At 34.6% G+C, this 16254-nt stretch overlaps 3 protein-coding genes and 7 non-coding genes across 10 annotated transcripts in view; 6 read left to right on the forward strand and 4 right to left on the reverse strand.

Moving 5' to 3' along the window:
- The first annotated feature begins 3 nt into the window (after positions 1-3).
- On the forward strand, positions 4-2208 carry LOC120580067 (photosystem I P700 chlorophyll a apoprotein A2). Its single transcript, XM_039833037.1, has one exon. It carries the CDS (start codon positions 4-6, stop codon positions 2206-2208), a length of 2205 nt encoding a protein of 734 aa, XP_039688971.1.
- Positions 2209-2804: 596 nt separating this feature from the next.
- On the forward strand, positions 2805-2878 carry TRNAM-CAU (transfer RNA methionine (anticodon CAU)). Its single transcript has one exon. It is a non-coding gene; the product is annotated as a tRNA-Met (tRNA).
- A 102-nt stretch (positions 2879-2980) lies between these two features.
- Positions 2981-3051, reverse strand: TRNAG-GCC (transfer RNA glycine (anticodon GCC)). The gene has a single exon. It is a non-coding gene; the product is annotated as a tRNA-Gly (tRNA).
- Positions 3052-4130: 1079 nt separating this feature from the next.
- Positions 4131-4219, forward strand: TRNAS-UGA (transfer RNA serine (anticodon UGA)). The gene has a single exon. It is a non-coding gene; the product is annotated as a tRNA-Ser (tRNA).
- A 220-nt stretch (positions 4220-4439) lies between these two features.
- On the reverse strand, positions 4440-6882 carry LOC120580070 (photosystem II CP43 reaction center protein-like). The gene is given in 2 exon segments (XM_039833040.1): positions 4440-5816; positions 5818-6882. Coding segments are annotated over 2 exon segments (2430 nt in total). The 5' UTR covers positions 6871-6882.
- A 1413-nt stretch (positions 6883-8295) lies between these two features.
- TRNAT-GGU (transfer RNA threonine (anticodon GGU)) lies at positions 8296-8367 on the reverse strand. The gene has a single exon. It is a non-coding gene; the product is annotated as a tRNA-Thr (tRNA).
- Positions 8368-9112: 745 nt separating this feature from the next.
- TRNAY-GUA (transfer RNA tyrosine (anticodon GUA)) lies at positions 9113-9196 on the forward strand. Its single transcript has one exon. It is a non-coding gene; the product is annotated as a tRNA-Tyr (tRNA).
- A 388-nt stretch (positions 9197-9584) lies between these two features.
- Positions 9585-9658, forward strand: TRNAD-GUC (transfer RNA aspartic acid (anticodon GUC)). The gene has a single exon. It is a non-coding gene; the product is annotated as a tRNA-Asp (tRNA).
- Positions 9659-12067: 2409 nt separating this feature from the next.
- On the reverse strand, positions 12068-12138 carry TRNAC-GCA (transfer RNA cysteine (anticodon GCA)). Its single transcript has one exon. It is a non-coding gene; the product is annotated as a tRNA-Cys (tRNA).
- Positions 12139-13182: 1044 nt separating this feature from the next.
- The window catches only part of LOC120580065 (DNA-directed RNA polymerase subunit beta), a 3240-nt gene continuing 168 nt past the window's right edge, over positions 13183-16254 (forward strand). The window contains exon 1 of the mRNA XM_039833035.1: positions 13183-16254. This exon is cut by the window's right edge and continues 168 nt beyond it. Coding sequence (XP_039688969.1) covers positions 13195-16254 — 3060 coding nt within the window. The 5' untranslated portion in view covers positions 13183-13194.

The following is a 16254-nucleotide window of genomic DNA, read 5'->3' on the forward strand; positions in this document are numbered from 1 at the left end:
ATTATGGCATTAAGATTTCCAAGGTTTAGCCAAGGCTTAGCTCAGGACCCCACTACTCGTCGTATTTGGTTTGGTATTGCTACCGCACATGACTTCGAAAGTCATGATGATATTACTGAGGAACGTCTTTATCAGAATATTTTTGCTTCTCATTTCGGACAATTAGCAATAATTTTTCTGTGGACTTCCGGGAATCTCTTTCATGTAGCTTGGCAAGGAAATTTTGAGGCATGGGTACAGGATCCTTTACATGTAAGACCTATTGCTCATGCAATTTGGGATCCCCATTTTGGTCAACCGGCTGTAGAAGCTTTTACTCGAGGGGGTGCTCTTGGCCCAGTGAATATCGCCTATTCCGGTGTTTATCAGTGGTGGTATACAATCGGTTTACGTACTAATGAAGATCTTTATACTGGAGCTCTTTTTCTATTATTTCTTTCTGTCATATCCTTACTAGCGGGCTGGTTACACCTACAACCGAAATGGAAACCGAGCGTTTCGTGGTTTAAAAATGCCGAATCCCGCCTCAATCATCATTTGTCAGGACTATTTGGAGTCAGTTCCTTAGCTTGGGCAGGGCATTTAGTTCATGTTGCTATTCCAGGATCCAGAGGAGAATATGTTCGATGGAATAATTTCTTAAGTGTATTACCACATCCTCAAGGATTAGGTCCACTTTTTACAGGTCAGTGGAATCTTTATGCTCAAAACCCCGATTCTAGTAGTCATTTATTTAGTACTTCGCAAGGCGCGGGAACTGCCATTCTAACACTTCTCGGGGGATTCCATCCTCAAACGCAAAGTTTATGGCTGACCGATATGGCACATCATCATTTAGCTATTGCAATTCTTTTTCTCATTGCTGGTCATATGTATAGAACTAACTTCGGTATTGGGCACAGTATAAAAGATATTTTAGAAGCACATATTCCTCCGGGGGGTAGATTGGGCCGTGGACATAAGGGTCTTTATGACACAATCAATAATTCAATTCATTTTCAATTAGGCCTTGCTCTAGCCTCATTAGGGGTCATTACTTCTTTGGTAGCTCAACACATGTACTCTTTGCCTGCTTATGCGTTTATAGCACAAGACTTTACTACTCAAGCTGCGTTATATACTCATCATCAATACATTGCAGGATTTATTATGACAGGGGCTTTTGCTCATGGAGCGATATTTTTTATTCGGGATTACAATCCCGAACAGAATGAGGATAATGTATTGGCAAGAATGTTAGAGCACAAAGAAGCTATCATATCCCATTTAAGTTGGGCCAGCCTATTTCTGGGGTTCCATACTTTGGGACTTTATGTCCATAATGATGTCATGCTTGCTTTTGGGACTCCGGAGAAACAAATCTTGATCGAACCTATATTTGCCCAATGGATACAATCTGCTCATGGTAAAACTTCATATGGGTTCGATGTACTTTTATCTTCAACGAATAGTCCGGCGCTCAGTGCGGGGCGAAGCATATGGTTGCCTGGTTGGTTAAATGCTATTAATGAGAATAGTAATTCTCTATTCTTAACAATAGGCCCTGGAGACTTCTTGGTTCATCATGCTATTGCTCTTGGTTTACATACAACTACATTGATCTTAGTAAAAGGTGCTTTGGATGCACGCGGTTCCAAGTTAATGCCGGATAAAAAGGATTTTGGTTATAGTTTTCCTTGCGATGGTCCGGGACGAGGTGGTACTTGTGATATTTCGGCTTGGGACGCATTTTATTTGGCAGTTTTCTGGATGTTAAATACCATTGGATGGGTTACTTTTTATTGGCATTGGAAGCACATTACATTATGGCAGGGTAATGTTTCACAATTTAATGAATCTTCTACCTATTTGATGGGATGGTTAAGAGATTATCTATGGTTAAATTCTTCACAACTTATCAATGGATATAACCCTTTTGGTATGAATAGTTTATCAGTCTGGGCGTGGATGTTCTTATTTGGACATCTTGTTTGGGCTACTGGATTTATGTTCTTAATCTCATGGCGCGGATATTGGCAGGAATTGATCGAAACTTTAGCATGGGCTCATGAACGCACACCATTGGCGAATTTGATTCGATGGAGAGATAAACCAGTGGCTCTTTCCATTGTGCAAGCAAGATTGGTTGGATTAGTCCACTTTTCGGTAGGTTATATATTTACCTATGCGGCTTTCTTGATTGCCTCTACATCAGGTAAATTTGGTTAATTTGATTCTTTATTGTATCTGCAAAAATAGCATTTCTTTGTATGAAGAAGGGAAACCACCTTCTTCTATTTCTACATCCAGGATCCGACTTCTATCATTGATACTAATAGGAAATGAACCATCATGGCAACGAAAAGTTTGATTGAGAGGGAGAAGAAGAGGCAAAAATTGGAACAAAAATATCATTTGATTCGAAGATCTCTAAAAAAAGAAATAAGCAAAGCTCAGTCGTTAAGTGAGAAATGGGAAATTCAGGGAAAGTTAGAAGCACTACCGCGTAATAGTGCACCTACACGTCTTCGTCGACGTTGTTTTTCGACCGGAAGACCGAGAGCTAATTATCGAGACTTTGGATTATCTAGACACATACTTCGTGAAATGGTTCACGAAGGTTTGTTGCCCGGTGCAACAAGATCGAGTTGGTAAGAATAAATAAAAAAAAATTATCTTCATTTTTTTTTATTTATTTTGATGATTAGCGATCCTAGGACGGTCCCTTTACCATTCTGTATAAATGGTTTATTCTATTTGTACAGATATGGTGGAGGGGCACATTCAATCTCTGTTTTTCATTAATTGTCAATTCTTCTTCTTATCGCGGAGTAGAGCAACTTGGTAGCTCGCAAGGCTCATAACCTTGAGGTCACGGGTTCAAATCCCGTCTCCGCAACATTTTTGAAAAAAAAAAATGGAATTCACCATACTCTATTTATATAGTATTTTTTTTATAATATAAATATACTATTACTTTCGTATTCAATACATAAGCAACGGCGGATAGCGGGAATCGAACCCGCGTCTTCTCCTTGGCAAGGAGAAATTTTACCATTCAACTATATCCGCATTTTTGTTTTTATGGTACTTTATACTTTATACTTTAAAATTTTATTTGTGCAGAACTGTGTCTGATATCTATTAGGAATAATTAAAAAAAAAGTAGAAATCTATAGATCTATAGATAGATCTATAGTTAGAATAGAATATATAACTATTAGATTCTATAATCTATATAGAATCTATATTCTATATAGAATATATATACTATATATCTTTCTATTCTAAATAGACCTTATTTGTATATATATCTATATATTGGTATATTGTTAATTTTTTTTTTTTGATATATTGTATTGTATCTATAATATAGATCTATATATTAATTAAATTAATTAAAAAAGTAGAATTACAGATTTCTAAAATATAAAAAATAAATTCGAATATATTCCCCTAGATAATAGGAATCCCATATTTTTCTATTTTCTTATTTTGACCCCTCCCATTAATAATAATGTTTTAGTTTTCTTTATTTGTGGGGTCTTATATATTCCATTTTCATTTTAATGTGCCTCACAACCCGAAAGAATTCGGGGGGGAGGGGTCATTTCGTTTTTTAATCTAGAATGAAAAGTTTCAAGAGATGAGAGAATTAAGAATACCCACTAGAAATACTAATCCAATCCATAATGATGTACCGGAAAATACAACATTTTTATTACTTGACCAACCATCAGGAGAAGCAAATACAACAGGTACACCAATCAATAAAATGGATGAAGTAACAATTAATGCAAAAACAGCTAATTGAAAAGCAATAGTCATGTTTCTAATCCTCCAATTTACCAACAAAAGAACTATACCATTTGATCCCCCAATCCCTTTTGACCCCTTAAAAAAAGAAAAAACGCATTATGGAGGGTTTTATCATTAATCCATTGATTTTAGATGACACCCCTTTTGAGGCGTGGATCGAGGGGTAGTTTTTTTTACTTCACAAAAGAGCATGCTGGATCATGCATATATATATACGGAGAGAGAGAACTAGACCAATAAAGTCACTTTATCATACATAGATAAAAAGGGGTATTAATTCGTATGGTCATGTTCTCTTGAGTGGAATAAAGATAAAATAGAAATTAGCTTTTGGAGAGATGGCTGAGTGGTTGATAGCTCCGGTCTTGAAAACCGGTATAGTTCGAAAGAACTATCGAGGGTTCGAATCCCCCTCTCTCCTTTTTCTTAGCGAATGTATTTTTGAATTTTATTGATTTAGGTTAGCTCGGTTTTTTCGGGCTCGACTATATCACCACTTAGCCGAGCCCGAAAAAAGATTAGATATTACATATAAATGAATTGAAAAAAAAATATATTTTTTCAATATCATCTGCTCGACTCAACCCAATATGTATACTAAAATCAAAGTGATTCTTACGTCAAGCATTGTATTTCATGTCTCAATTAAGAGGAGTCATGAAAAGAACAGGCTCCGAATCTCGATCAATTCCTTTTTCAAATCCTGCGGCAGCTGCACGAGCTCTTCCCGCGTGCCATAAATGACCTACGAATAGGAAGAATCCTAGAACAAAATGAGAAGTAGCTAACCAACTTCTAGGAGAGACATAATTGACTGCATTAATCTCTGTAGCTACGCCACCCACGGAATTTAAAGAACCTAAAGGAGCATGAGTCATATATTCCGCAGAACGACGTTCTTGCCAAGGCTGTATGTCTTTTTTCAGTCTACTCAAGTCCAAACCATTAGGACCTCTTAGAGGTTCTAACCAGGGAGCACGCAGATCCCAAAAACGCATAGTTTCTCCCCCAAAAATAACCTCTCCGGTCGGAGAACGCATTAAATATTTACCTAAACCGGTCGGTCCTTGAGCGGATCCTACATTAGCTCCAAGACGTTGGTCTCTAACTAGAAAAGTAAATGCTTGAGCTTGAGAAGCTTCCGGTCCAGTAGGACCATAAAACTCACTAGGATAAGCAGTATTATTAAACCAGACAAAGCAACAAGCTATAAAACCAAAAAGGGATAAAGCTGCTAAACTATAAGACAAGTAAGCTTCTCCAGACCATACTAGTGCACGACGAGCCCATGCAAAGGGTTTAGTTAAGATATGCCAGATTCCACCAAGTATACAAATGGAACCCAACCATACATGCCCTCCAATTATGTCTTCCAAATCGTCCACACTAACAATCCACCCCTCTCCCCCAAAAGGAGATTTTAGTAAATAACCCAATATAATACTTGGACTAAGGGTTAAGTTGGTAATTTTTCTTACATCCCCCCCTCCTGGAGCCCAGGTATCATATATACCTCCAAAATAAGAAGCCTTAAATACTAGAAGAAAAGCCCCTATCCCTAACAAAATTAAGTGAATACCTAAAATAGTAGTCATTTTATTTCTATCTTTCCATACATAACCAAAGAAAGGAAAAGATTCTTCAAGAGTCTCAGGTCCCAGAAGTGCATGATAAATACCGCCAAAGCCCAATACTGCAGAAGAAATTAAGTGAAGTACTCCAGAGACAAAGTATGGAAAGGTGTCTATAACTTCCCCTCCAGGACCTACCCCCCAACCTAGAGTAGCTAGATGGGGAAGTAAAATTAATCCTTGTTCATACATGGGCTTCTCGGGTACGAAATGAGCGACTTCAAATAGGTTCATTGCTCCGGCCCAGAATACTATTAATCCGGCATGGGCTACATGGGCCCCCAGTAGTTTACCGGATAAATTGATAAGTCGGGCATTCCCGGCCCACCAAGCAAAACCGGTAGTTTCTTGGTCACGGCCCGTTAAAGCTAAAGTTCCATTAAAGAGCGTTTCCACGTGGTAGAACCTCCTCAGGGAATATAAGGTTTTCATGAGGCTGATCTTGAGCCGCCATCCACGCACGAATACCTTCATTTAAGAGAATATTTTTGGTGTAGAAAGTCTCAAATTCAGGATCTTCCGCTGCGCGGATTTCTTGAGAAACGAAGTCATAGGCACGTAGGTTCAGGGCCAGACCGACTACTCCAAGAGCACTCATCCATAAACCAGTTACTGGTACAAATAACATAAAGAAATGTAACCAACGTTTATTGGAAAAAGCAACCCCAAAGATTTGGGACCAAAAGCGGTTAGCGGTGACCATTGAATAAGTTTCTTCCGCTTGAGTTGGGTTAAAAGCACGGAATGTATTTGCGCCATCACCATCTTCAAATAACGTATTTTCTACGGTAGCACCATGAATAGCGCATAGTAGGGCAGCGCCCAATACACCAGCAACTCCCATCATATGAAATGGGTTTAATGTCCAATTATGAAACCCTTGGAAAAATAGAATGAATCGAAATATAGCTGCTACACCAAAACTAGGCGCAAAGAACCAACCAGACTGACCCAGTGGATAAATCAGGAATACAGAAACAAAAACAGCAATTGGACCGGAGAATGCGATTGCATTATAAGGGCGCAATTGAACAGATCGAGCAAGTTCAAATTGACGTAACATAAAACCTATTAATCCGAAAGCACCGTGGAGAGCAACAAAAGTCCACAGACCACCCAATTGACACCAACGGGTAAAATCTCCCTGTGCTTCAGGACCCCATAGTAACAACAAAGAGTGTGCTAAACTATTAGCAGGAGTAGAGACTGCCGCAGTTAAGAAGTTACAACCTTCCAAATAGGAACTTGCCAATCCATGAGTATACCATGAAGTTACAAAGGTGGTACCTGTGAACCAACCCCCCACGGCAAAATAGGCGCAAGGAAAGAGCAATAGACCGGACCAACCCACAAAAACAAAACGGTCCCTTCGTAACCAGTCATCCATAATATCAAATAAATCATTTTCATCTTTGGTAAATTTACCAAGAGCTATAGTCATAGTGATCCTCCTATTCAACTACTTCAACCATTTCCGAACACCCCCTAGCATTTTCAGGGATAGAACCTTCGAGGATTTTTTCATTTTATATATGATATGATTTCTCAAAGACTGTCCCTTCTTTTCTACTGGGTTTCGAATAGAAAAATACTTTTTTTGTCGATTGATATTTAATCTAGGTCAAATCCATTAACTTAATTGGGTTATTCCTTTCTATTCTAAAAAATTCCCTAAGTCATGAAGTCATGACGCGGGAATTGTCTTATGATTCGTAAATCTGATAAATAAATTTTTTAAAGAACTATTCCAGAAACAAATGAAATGATCCCTTTTATCACTTTTGTTACCAGCAGATCCCCAGACAGACTACTCTCCTTTTATCAAATAATATTAAATAATATTATTCTTGAATCTTGTTCGTGAAATAAAAAAAAAGTTTTATATATTCTTCTAATTTGTATGTCTAGGAAACTACTATAGAATCCTATTTTTACTTTCTATTTTACTTTAATTTCTTTTATTGTCCTCTTTAGTTGTATTTTTCTTTCGTTCAGATTAAAAAAATTACAAAGTATACCTTTTTTGCAGATCGAGGTAAGAAATTCGAATATTTTTTTATCTATCTATTTTATCTATCTATCAGATTTTTTAATATTGTATGGAGTTTTATTAAAAATAATAGATTCTAAGTGAAAGTTTCGTCCATTAATTGCTTTAAAAATTTAGTATGCATAGATATGAAAATTAAATATTTGATACTCGAAGTCATGATTTGATGGATTTTTCTATTTTTTTTATAGATATCTTATATCTTAAAGAAATAATAGAAATTTAATTTGATCTTTTCTTGTATTCGGAAATAAAGATATTTTTAAAGTAAAATGACTTATATGTTGGAACTTAGAATAAACCCTTCTGCGTGGAGAAGAGGAGTATCAATTTATTCCTAGGAACAATAAGATTTAATCCGAAATATTGACAGATTCTTGCGGAGTCCGAACTAAAGAGATATTAAAAACAAAAAAGATCCACTGTTCGAATTTCATTTCTATCCAATTTGAATATCAGAATAGTGGATATAGTTATGATTCAATAGGTTAGGTCCACTTACTTTTTTTTAGAATCTTTCCCATTTTTTGATTGGAATAATAGAAAATAGGATAGGAATATCTTATAATTAAAGGAAATATCACAGTCTAATATATATAGAAAAGAATACTCTTTCACTTTCTAACTAGAATGAGTTTACTCTATTCGAATTCATTCGAATGATAACAATAATTTAATAGAATAAAAACTCGATTTTTTAATGAAATTCAACTATTCCTTAGTTTTTTTTACAAAGAGAAACTTCTTACAAATATCAAGAATATCTCTATTCTTCCTTCAAATCGGAATACTACTGTTGTCATTTTTTGACAAAAAAGCCCCTTATCGGATTTGAACCGATGACTTACGCCTTACCATGGCGTTACTCTACCACTGAGTTAAAGGGGCTCCATTTGAGTCAATTCCCGAATAAGGAACCATCCAATATGGATATGAGTTTAGTACATCTATTTGTTACTGCATATACTCAAATTATATATAAATTATATATATAGAATAGATCTTTTTTTTTTACATAGCAACTTTTTAACGAACAATAAATTGGATTTACCTAGTAAGTATAGTTAAAAAAAGGATTTTTTGATATTGGATTTGAAAAATATCAATGGAATGGATTTTTTCAAAACCGATTCGAATTGAAATCATCTTCATCATAACACAAAATTCATTTCATTGATACATGTACCCACTAATTCAATCTTCTTAACACTGAATGAAAGTGAAAGAAATGAGGTGTTAATGCCGCGCCTGTTCCAGAAAATCAATCATTCCCTGAAAGGATTCTCTCTTTCTTTTGTTTTCTTTCACATTCTTTTTTTAAGAGTAGATTATTATTTTTTTATAGTTTTATAGATTGGTGATTGGAATGAACAATTTCGAAATCTAAATTTTAAGGAATTCTGAAAGATCCTTCTGATCGAATCATATCATTATATTGACAATTTCAAAAAACTGTTCATACTATGTATGAACATAGTAGAATGGAGGTCGGGCAAGTATGCCCCCATCGTCTAGTGGTTTAGGACATCTCTCTTTCAAGGAGGCAACGGGGATTCGACTTCCCCTGGGGGTAGGGTACTACAAAAGGAAATTGATCAAGGATTATCAATAAAGACTAAAATTGATTCTTCCTGGGTCGATGCCCGAGCGGTTAATGGGGACGGACTGTAAATTCGTTGGCAATATGTCTACGCTGGTTCAAATCCAGCTCGGCCCAAAAATTTACTGATCCACCATGCAATGATATAACCCATTTGGTGTTCTCTGAAAATCACCAATGGGCTCCCATACAGAAGAATAAAATCTCGAGTGCTATTTATTGAAAAATTCCTATCGGGATTTTAAAATATAAAGTCTTAGGAAAGCATTCAAGTAAAAAAAGAGTCTTTTTTGTTTCCTTGATTCATTTATTTTTCAATCAAGTTAGCAATAAGGAACGGATTGCGAATAATCCGTGTCGATCTCGCTTAAAGTGCAGACCCATAAAAATATCAATATATAAGTCTGCCTCTTTCAGTTACAGTACAGGGGTTCGAATCTAAAATAGAAAAACAAAGGGTTTGAATGAAATAGTAAGAATATGTATGCTATACAACTTTTTCCCTGGGATTGTAGTTCAATTGGTCAGAGCACCGCCCTGTCAAGGCGGAAGCTGCGGGTTCGAGTCCCGTCAGTCCCGATGGATACAAATCCAAAAAATATCAATTGATTTCGTATGTGAAAGGGAATAAAAAAGAAAAAAAAATCTCATTTCTTTTCTAACAGGGATTCCTTTTTTCTTTTTTAGTTTAAGGTAAAGGTTCGGACGAAGAAAGAAAAAGGAATTTTTCATTGCATCAGAAAGTAATTTTTTTTTTTTTTGGTATGGATAAAAGATCTTCCTATGTTATACTATTTAATTCTCGACGATGAATTGATTTGATAGCTCAGATATTGTTATTCGTGATATTGATCCGATTTTATATCATCGAGATAAAATTTATACCACTGAATTTACTGACGAAAGATTTTTCATTTCTATGGGATTAAATCCCGAAGTATTTATTCGAAATAAAAGAGAAAGAAAACATAGAGATTATGGAAGTCAATATTCTCGCATTTATAGCTACTGCACTCTTCATTCTAGTTCCTACTGCCTTTTTACTTATAATTTACGTAAAAACGGTAAGTCAAAGTAACTAATTTTAATTAAACATGACTTCTGATTTCTTATCAATGCGATAACAATGATTGAATAAAGAAAAAAGGGTTTCCATTTCGGGTCTTTCTTTTAAATAAAATGATCAGACTACAATCAGCAGAATTCTATGAAATCCATATACTATAGTATATAGTAGAAAGAAATCAAATCTATTTCTTTCTACTATACTATTTATTATGGTATGGTAAAAATGGAATGTTTTACTTAAAAAAAAAGAAGTTTAATATAATATGGATGGACCAATTTAAATATTTCTTTTCATATGGGTATATCTATAGATATCTATGGAATCTCAATTCCATAGTGTCCACATTTTTTCTTTGTTTGATCTAATCTATTATATTTGTATTGGTTCCAATCAATCTGAAATAATCAAAAATACATTTTTATTCTTTTTATTTGAATTTTTAGATTTCACATTCTTTTCATAATCCCGATAAAAAAAAAAAAAAATAATCTTTTTATTTTTAGTATTCCAAAAAAATGAATTGATTAAATTGATTAAATAATTGACAACTGATCGGGGGATTCGATGAAAAAGTTTTTCATATTTAGAAAAGATTGGTGGTAACCAGTTCATCGAAATATAAATCTTAAAAAGAATTAAGTTTGGAGTAGTAATCCGTTTCCAATTATCTGTATTCCCGGGACAATAAGATGGGAACAATTCAAATATTTGTTTGATTTAAAGAGTATTTTTTTTTTCAATATTATATTCCACCACTGGAATACAATGGAGTTTCGAAATGAAGTATCGAATTGCATTTCATTAATTAGTATTAATAAAATAACAAAATGCAATAGTTAAAAAATGGAAGAACTTAGCTATAAAATAATTGAGACATTTTGATCCCTTAACTCAATTAGTAGTCCTCTTAGAGTCCACTTCTTCCCCATACTACAAGGGAAAGGGAAAATGTAAAAACTACCATTAAACCAGCCCAAGCAAGACTTACTATATCCATGTAAATTTTGTCTCCTATCTCTATCAATATGAAGAAATATTTTTATTATTGTTTACTAATTTTTCTTGTATTATTTTCGTTTTTATTTTTCACTAAAAATTTTATAATATCTTATAATAATAGTGGAATCGCTGGTACAGAGTCAAAAAAAGATTCCGTCATAACACCATTGACGAAACATCCAATTAGAACATCTAACAAGTTCTTACCTGATTTCTAGTAGAATTGAAAGAATATTAAATTAAGCATAGATTTCTTTGCATACTCAGACTCTTATTTGCATCTCTTATTTCCATTTGATTGTCTCCCGATTCGTTCTCTAAAACAATTGGAAAACATCCTCTAAAATTCTTTTACTAGAGATTAGAAAAAAAAAATGGATTCTTTTTGAATTGGATTTTATTATTAATATAATAATATTAATATATAATAATATTAATATATATAATAATAAATAAAGAAATTCAATATTATAATAATAAAAAAAATCGAATTAGATATTCAATTTCATTAATCTAACTAATATGGAATAAATGAAGAAGCGTTCATATACTTTACCATAAGTTTGTATACAAGGTTTTTCTTCAACACCTTCCCTAACTTAAAATGGACTTATATTCCCCATCCGAGCTATCCCTATCCAATCTAATTAAAGACCCAATAAAGTAGATGGACACTACAATAGTAGTGAAATAAAAGGACTATCATTTCAAGATTGATCTATTCCTTTTCATCCCTCTAATGAATTTTTCGTTGAATCTGAGACGAAAATATTTACAACATTTTAGAGAACAAACTTCCCGATGCTTAGAATTTAGCATCAAACTAGTCCCTTATTCCTACACTAGCTTGTGCTGGAAAAAAAGAAAAAGTTTTCTATATCAACAAAACGAAATAAACTATTTGAATTCTCTTATCGATTAGGCGACACCCGGATTTGAACTGGGGAAAAAGGATTTGCAGTCCCCCGCCTTACCACTCGGCCATATCGCCAAAATAATACAAAAAAATAGATCCGAATACCCCTCCTCCTCTCAAAAAAACAAAAAAGGGTTTCTAAAATTCTTTTTTTTGATGTGTTTGTATCTTAAATTCCGTTTTCTTTAATCCCCTCCCCTTTTCTATTGAAAACAAACGTATACCTATACCTTTCAGTCACAAAAGAAAAGTCAAAATTTCAGCACAAATAGCAACCGTTAACTACAAATTCCTGAATAATTCTTAATTCTTGAATCTTAATCTATTCTTTATTAATGAGAAAAAAATAGAAATTGATACATAACCAATCAATATTATTACCAATCAATATTATTATTATTTTTTTTTAATCCCTCTCTATTTCAATTATAACAGCAACTGTTAATATATGTCAACCCCAGAACATGCATTTTCGTTGTTACATATACCTATATTATAGGGAATTTTCGATAAATTCTCGTGCTTTCATTTTTTTGCCAATTTTTCATTAAATAGATTAATGAATGAATAGAAAAAATAAATGAACACAACATAACATGTGCTGTCCCGAACAAATAGGACTGCAATAAAGTAAGAGACATATAGAGATAGTTATAGCTGAAGTTAGATCTATGCATGTTTAATAAATCCAAGTCTTTTTATGCACTGCAATCATATTCTCAAATTCGAAAAAAATAAATAAATTGTATATTTTTTCTGATTATTTTTTTTTGGATATCTTTATCTCATGGAGCCAAACAAATCCTGAATTCATTTTTTGGGGTATCAATCGAATTAGAATTATGTAATAAGATACTATACTACTACTATAAAATATCCCAAGTCTAGGTGAAATTTATCAATTTGTTTCGATTTATATTACAAGTTATATTCTATTTGTTTGTTTTGTTGCAAATTCCAATTTGAGTATAAAATCTACTGTTTTCATAATAGGTATTTCATAGACGTCGTTAGGTAAAATTTCATGTGATTCAGTAAAGTAAAAAGACCAGAAATTCCATTATTGCTAAATCGATTCATGTGATTCAATGAAGAATGACAGCAAATCACGGGATATTTTCTATAAAATAAATGGGGAAATTGAAAATGCTTGGGGTTGGGAATGAAGGAATGTCTACACTACCCGGATTGAATCAAATACAATTTGAAGGGTTTTGTAGATTCATTGATCGGGGCTTAACAGAAGAACTTTTTAAGTTTCCAAAAATTGAAGATACGGATCAAGAAATTGAATTTCAGTTGTTTGTGGAAACATATCAATTGGTAGAACCCTCGATAAAAGAAAAAGATGCTGTATATGAATCACTTACATATTCCTCTGAATTATATATATCCGCGGGATTAATTTGGAAAAACAGTAGGGATATCCAAGAACAAATTATTTTTATTGGAAACATTCCTCTAATGAATTCCCTGGGAACTTCTATAGTAAATGGAATATACAGAATTGTAATCAATCAAATATTGCAAAGCCCTGGTATCTATTATCGTTCAGAGTTGGACCATAAGGGAATTTCAGTCTATACCGGCACAATAATATCAGATTGGGGGGGAAGATTAGAGTTAGAAATTGATAGAAAAGCAAGGATATGGGCTCGTGTAAGTAGGAAACAGAAAATATCTATTCTAGTTCTATCATCAGCTATGGGTTCGAATTTAAGCGAAATTCTTGAGAACGTTTGCTACCCCGAAATTTTTATATCTTTCCTCAATGAAAAGGAGGAAAAAAAAATAGGGTCAAAAGAAAATGCCATTTTGGAGTTTTATCGACAATTTGCTTGTGTAGGCGGAGATCCCATATTTCCGGAATCTTTATGTACGGAATTACAAAAAAAATTTTTTCAACAAAGATGTGAATTAGGGGGGATTGGTCGCCGAAATATGAACCGAAGACTGAATATTGATATACCCGAGAACAATACATTTTTGTTACCGCGAGATATATTGACAGCTGCGGATCATTTGATTGGAATGAAATTTGGAATGGGTACACTTGACGATATGAATCATTTGAAAAATAAACGTATTCGTTCCGTAGCAGATCTATTACAAGATCAATTTGGATTGGCTCTCGTTCGTTTAGAAAATATAATTCGAGGAACTATATCTGGAGCAATTAGATATAAATTGATACCGACTCCTCAGAATTTAGTGACTTCAACTCCATTAACAACCACTTATGAATCGTTTTTTGGATTACACCCATTATCTCAAGTTTTAGATCGAACCAATCCATTGACCCAAATAGTTCATGGGAGAAAATTGAGTTATTTGGGTCCTGGAGGATTGACGGGGCGAACTGCTAGTTTTCGGATACGGGATATCCATCCTAGTCACTATGGACGCATTTGTCCAATTGACACCTCGGAAGGAATCAATGTAGGACTTATTGGATCCTTGGCAATTCACGCAAGGATTGGTCGTTGGGGGTCTATAGAAAGTCCATTTTTTGAAATTTCTGAGAGATCAAAACGAATACGAATGCTTTATTTATCACCAAGTAGAGATGAATACTATATGGTAGCGACGGGAAATTTTTTAGCACTGAATCGAGGTATTCAGGAGGAGCAGATTGTTCCAGCTCGATACCGTCAAGAATTTCTAACTATTGCATGGGAACAGGTTCATCTTCGAAGTATTTTTCCCTTCCAATATTTTTCTATTGGAGCTTCCCTGATTCCTTTTATCGAGCATAATGATGCGAATCGAGCTTTAATGAGTTCTAATATGCAACGTCAAGCAGTTCCTCTTTCTCGGTCCGAAAAGTGCATTGTTGGAACTGGATTGGAACGCCAAGTGGCCTTAGATTCAGGAGTTCCCGCTATAGCCGAACACGCCGGAAAAATCGTTTATAACGATACTGACAAGATCATTTTATTTGGAAATGGGAATTCTCTAAGTATTCCATTAATTATATATCAACGTTCCAACAAAAATACTTGCATGCATCAAAAATCCCGGGTTCATAAAGGTAAATGCGTAAAAAAGGGGCAAATTTTAGCAGATGGTGCTGCTACTGTTGGCGGTGAACTCGCTTTGGGAAAAAACGTATTAGTAGCTTATATGCCATGGGAAGGTTACAATTCTGAAGATGCTGTACTCATTAGTGAACGTCTGGTCTATGAAGATATTTATACTTCTTTTCACATACGTAAATATGAAATTCAGACTCATGTGACAAGCCATGGTCCTGAAAGAATCACTAATAAAATTCCACATCTAGAAGCCCATTTACTCCGAAATTTAGACAAAAATGGAATTGTGATTCTGGGATCTTGGGTAGAAACAGGGGATATTTTAGTGGGTAAATTAACGCCTCAAATGGCGAAAGAATCCTCATATGCTCCGGAAGATAGATTATTACGAGCTATACTTGGGATTCAGGTATCGACCTCAAAGGAAACTTGTCTAAAACTACCTATAGGTGGTAGGGGCCGAGTTATTGATGTGAGATGGATCCAAAAAAAAGCAGGTTCTAGCTATAATCCAGAAACGATTCATATATATATTTCACAGAAACGTGAAATTAAAGTAGGTGATAAAGTGGCCGGGAGACATGGAAATAAAGGTATCGTTTCAAAGATTTTGTCTAGACAGGATATGCCTTATTTGCAAGATGGAAGACCCGTTGATATGGTCTTCAACCCATTAGGGGTACCCTCACGAATGAATGTAGGACAGATATTGGAATGTTCACTCGGATTAGCTGGGAGTATGCTAAATAGACATTATCGAATAGCACCTTTTGATGAGAGATATGAACAGGAGGCTTCCAGAAAACTTGTGTTTTCTGAATTATATGAAGCCAGTAAACAAACATCGAATCCATGGATATTTGAACCCGAGTATCCGGGAAAGAGCGGAATATTTGATGGAAGAACAGGGAATCTTTTTGAACAGCCTGTTATAATAGGAAAGCCTTATATTTTGAAATTAATTCATCAAGTTGATGATAAAATACATGGACGTTCCAGTGGACATTATGCACTTGTTACACAACAACCCCTTAAAGGAAGGGCGAAACAAGGAGGACAACGGGTAGGCGAAATGGAGGTTTGGGCGCTCGAGGGGTTCGGTGTTGCTCATATTTTACAAGAGATGCTGACTTATAAATCTGATCATATTAAAGCT

The sequence above is a fragment of the Medicago truncatula genome, chromosome 4 (assembly GCF_003473485.1).
Source record: "Medicago truncatula cultivar Jemalong A17 chromosome 4, MtrunA17r5.0-ANR, whole genome shotgun sequence".
Lineage (NCBI taxonomy): Eukaryota > Viridiplantae > Streptophyta > Magnoliopsida > Fabales > Fabaceae > Medicago > Medicago truncatula.

Coding starts and splice junctions, on each gene's coding strand:
- LOC120580067 (XM_039833037.1), top strand. CDS start 4: ATGGCATTAAGATTTCCAAGGTTTAGCCAAGGCTTAGCTCAGGACCCC.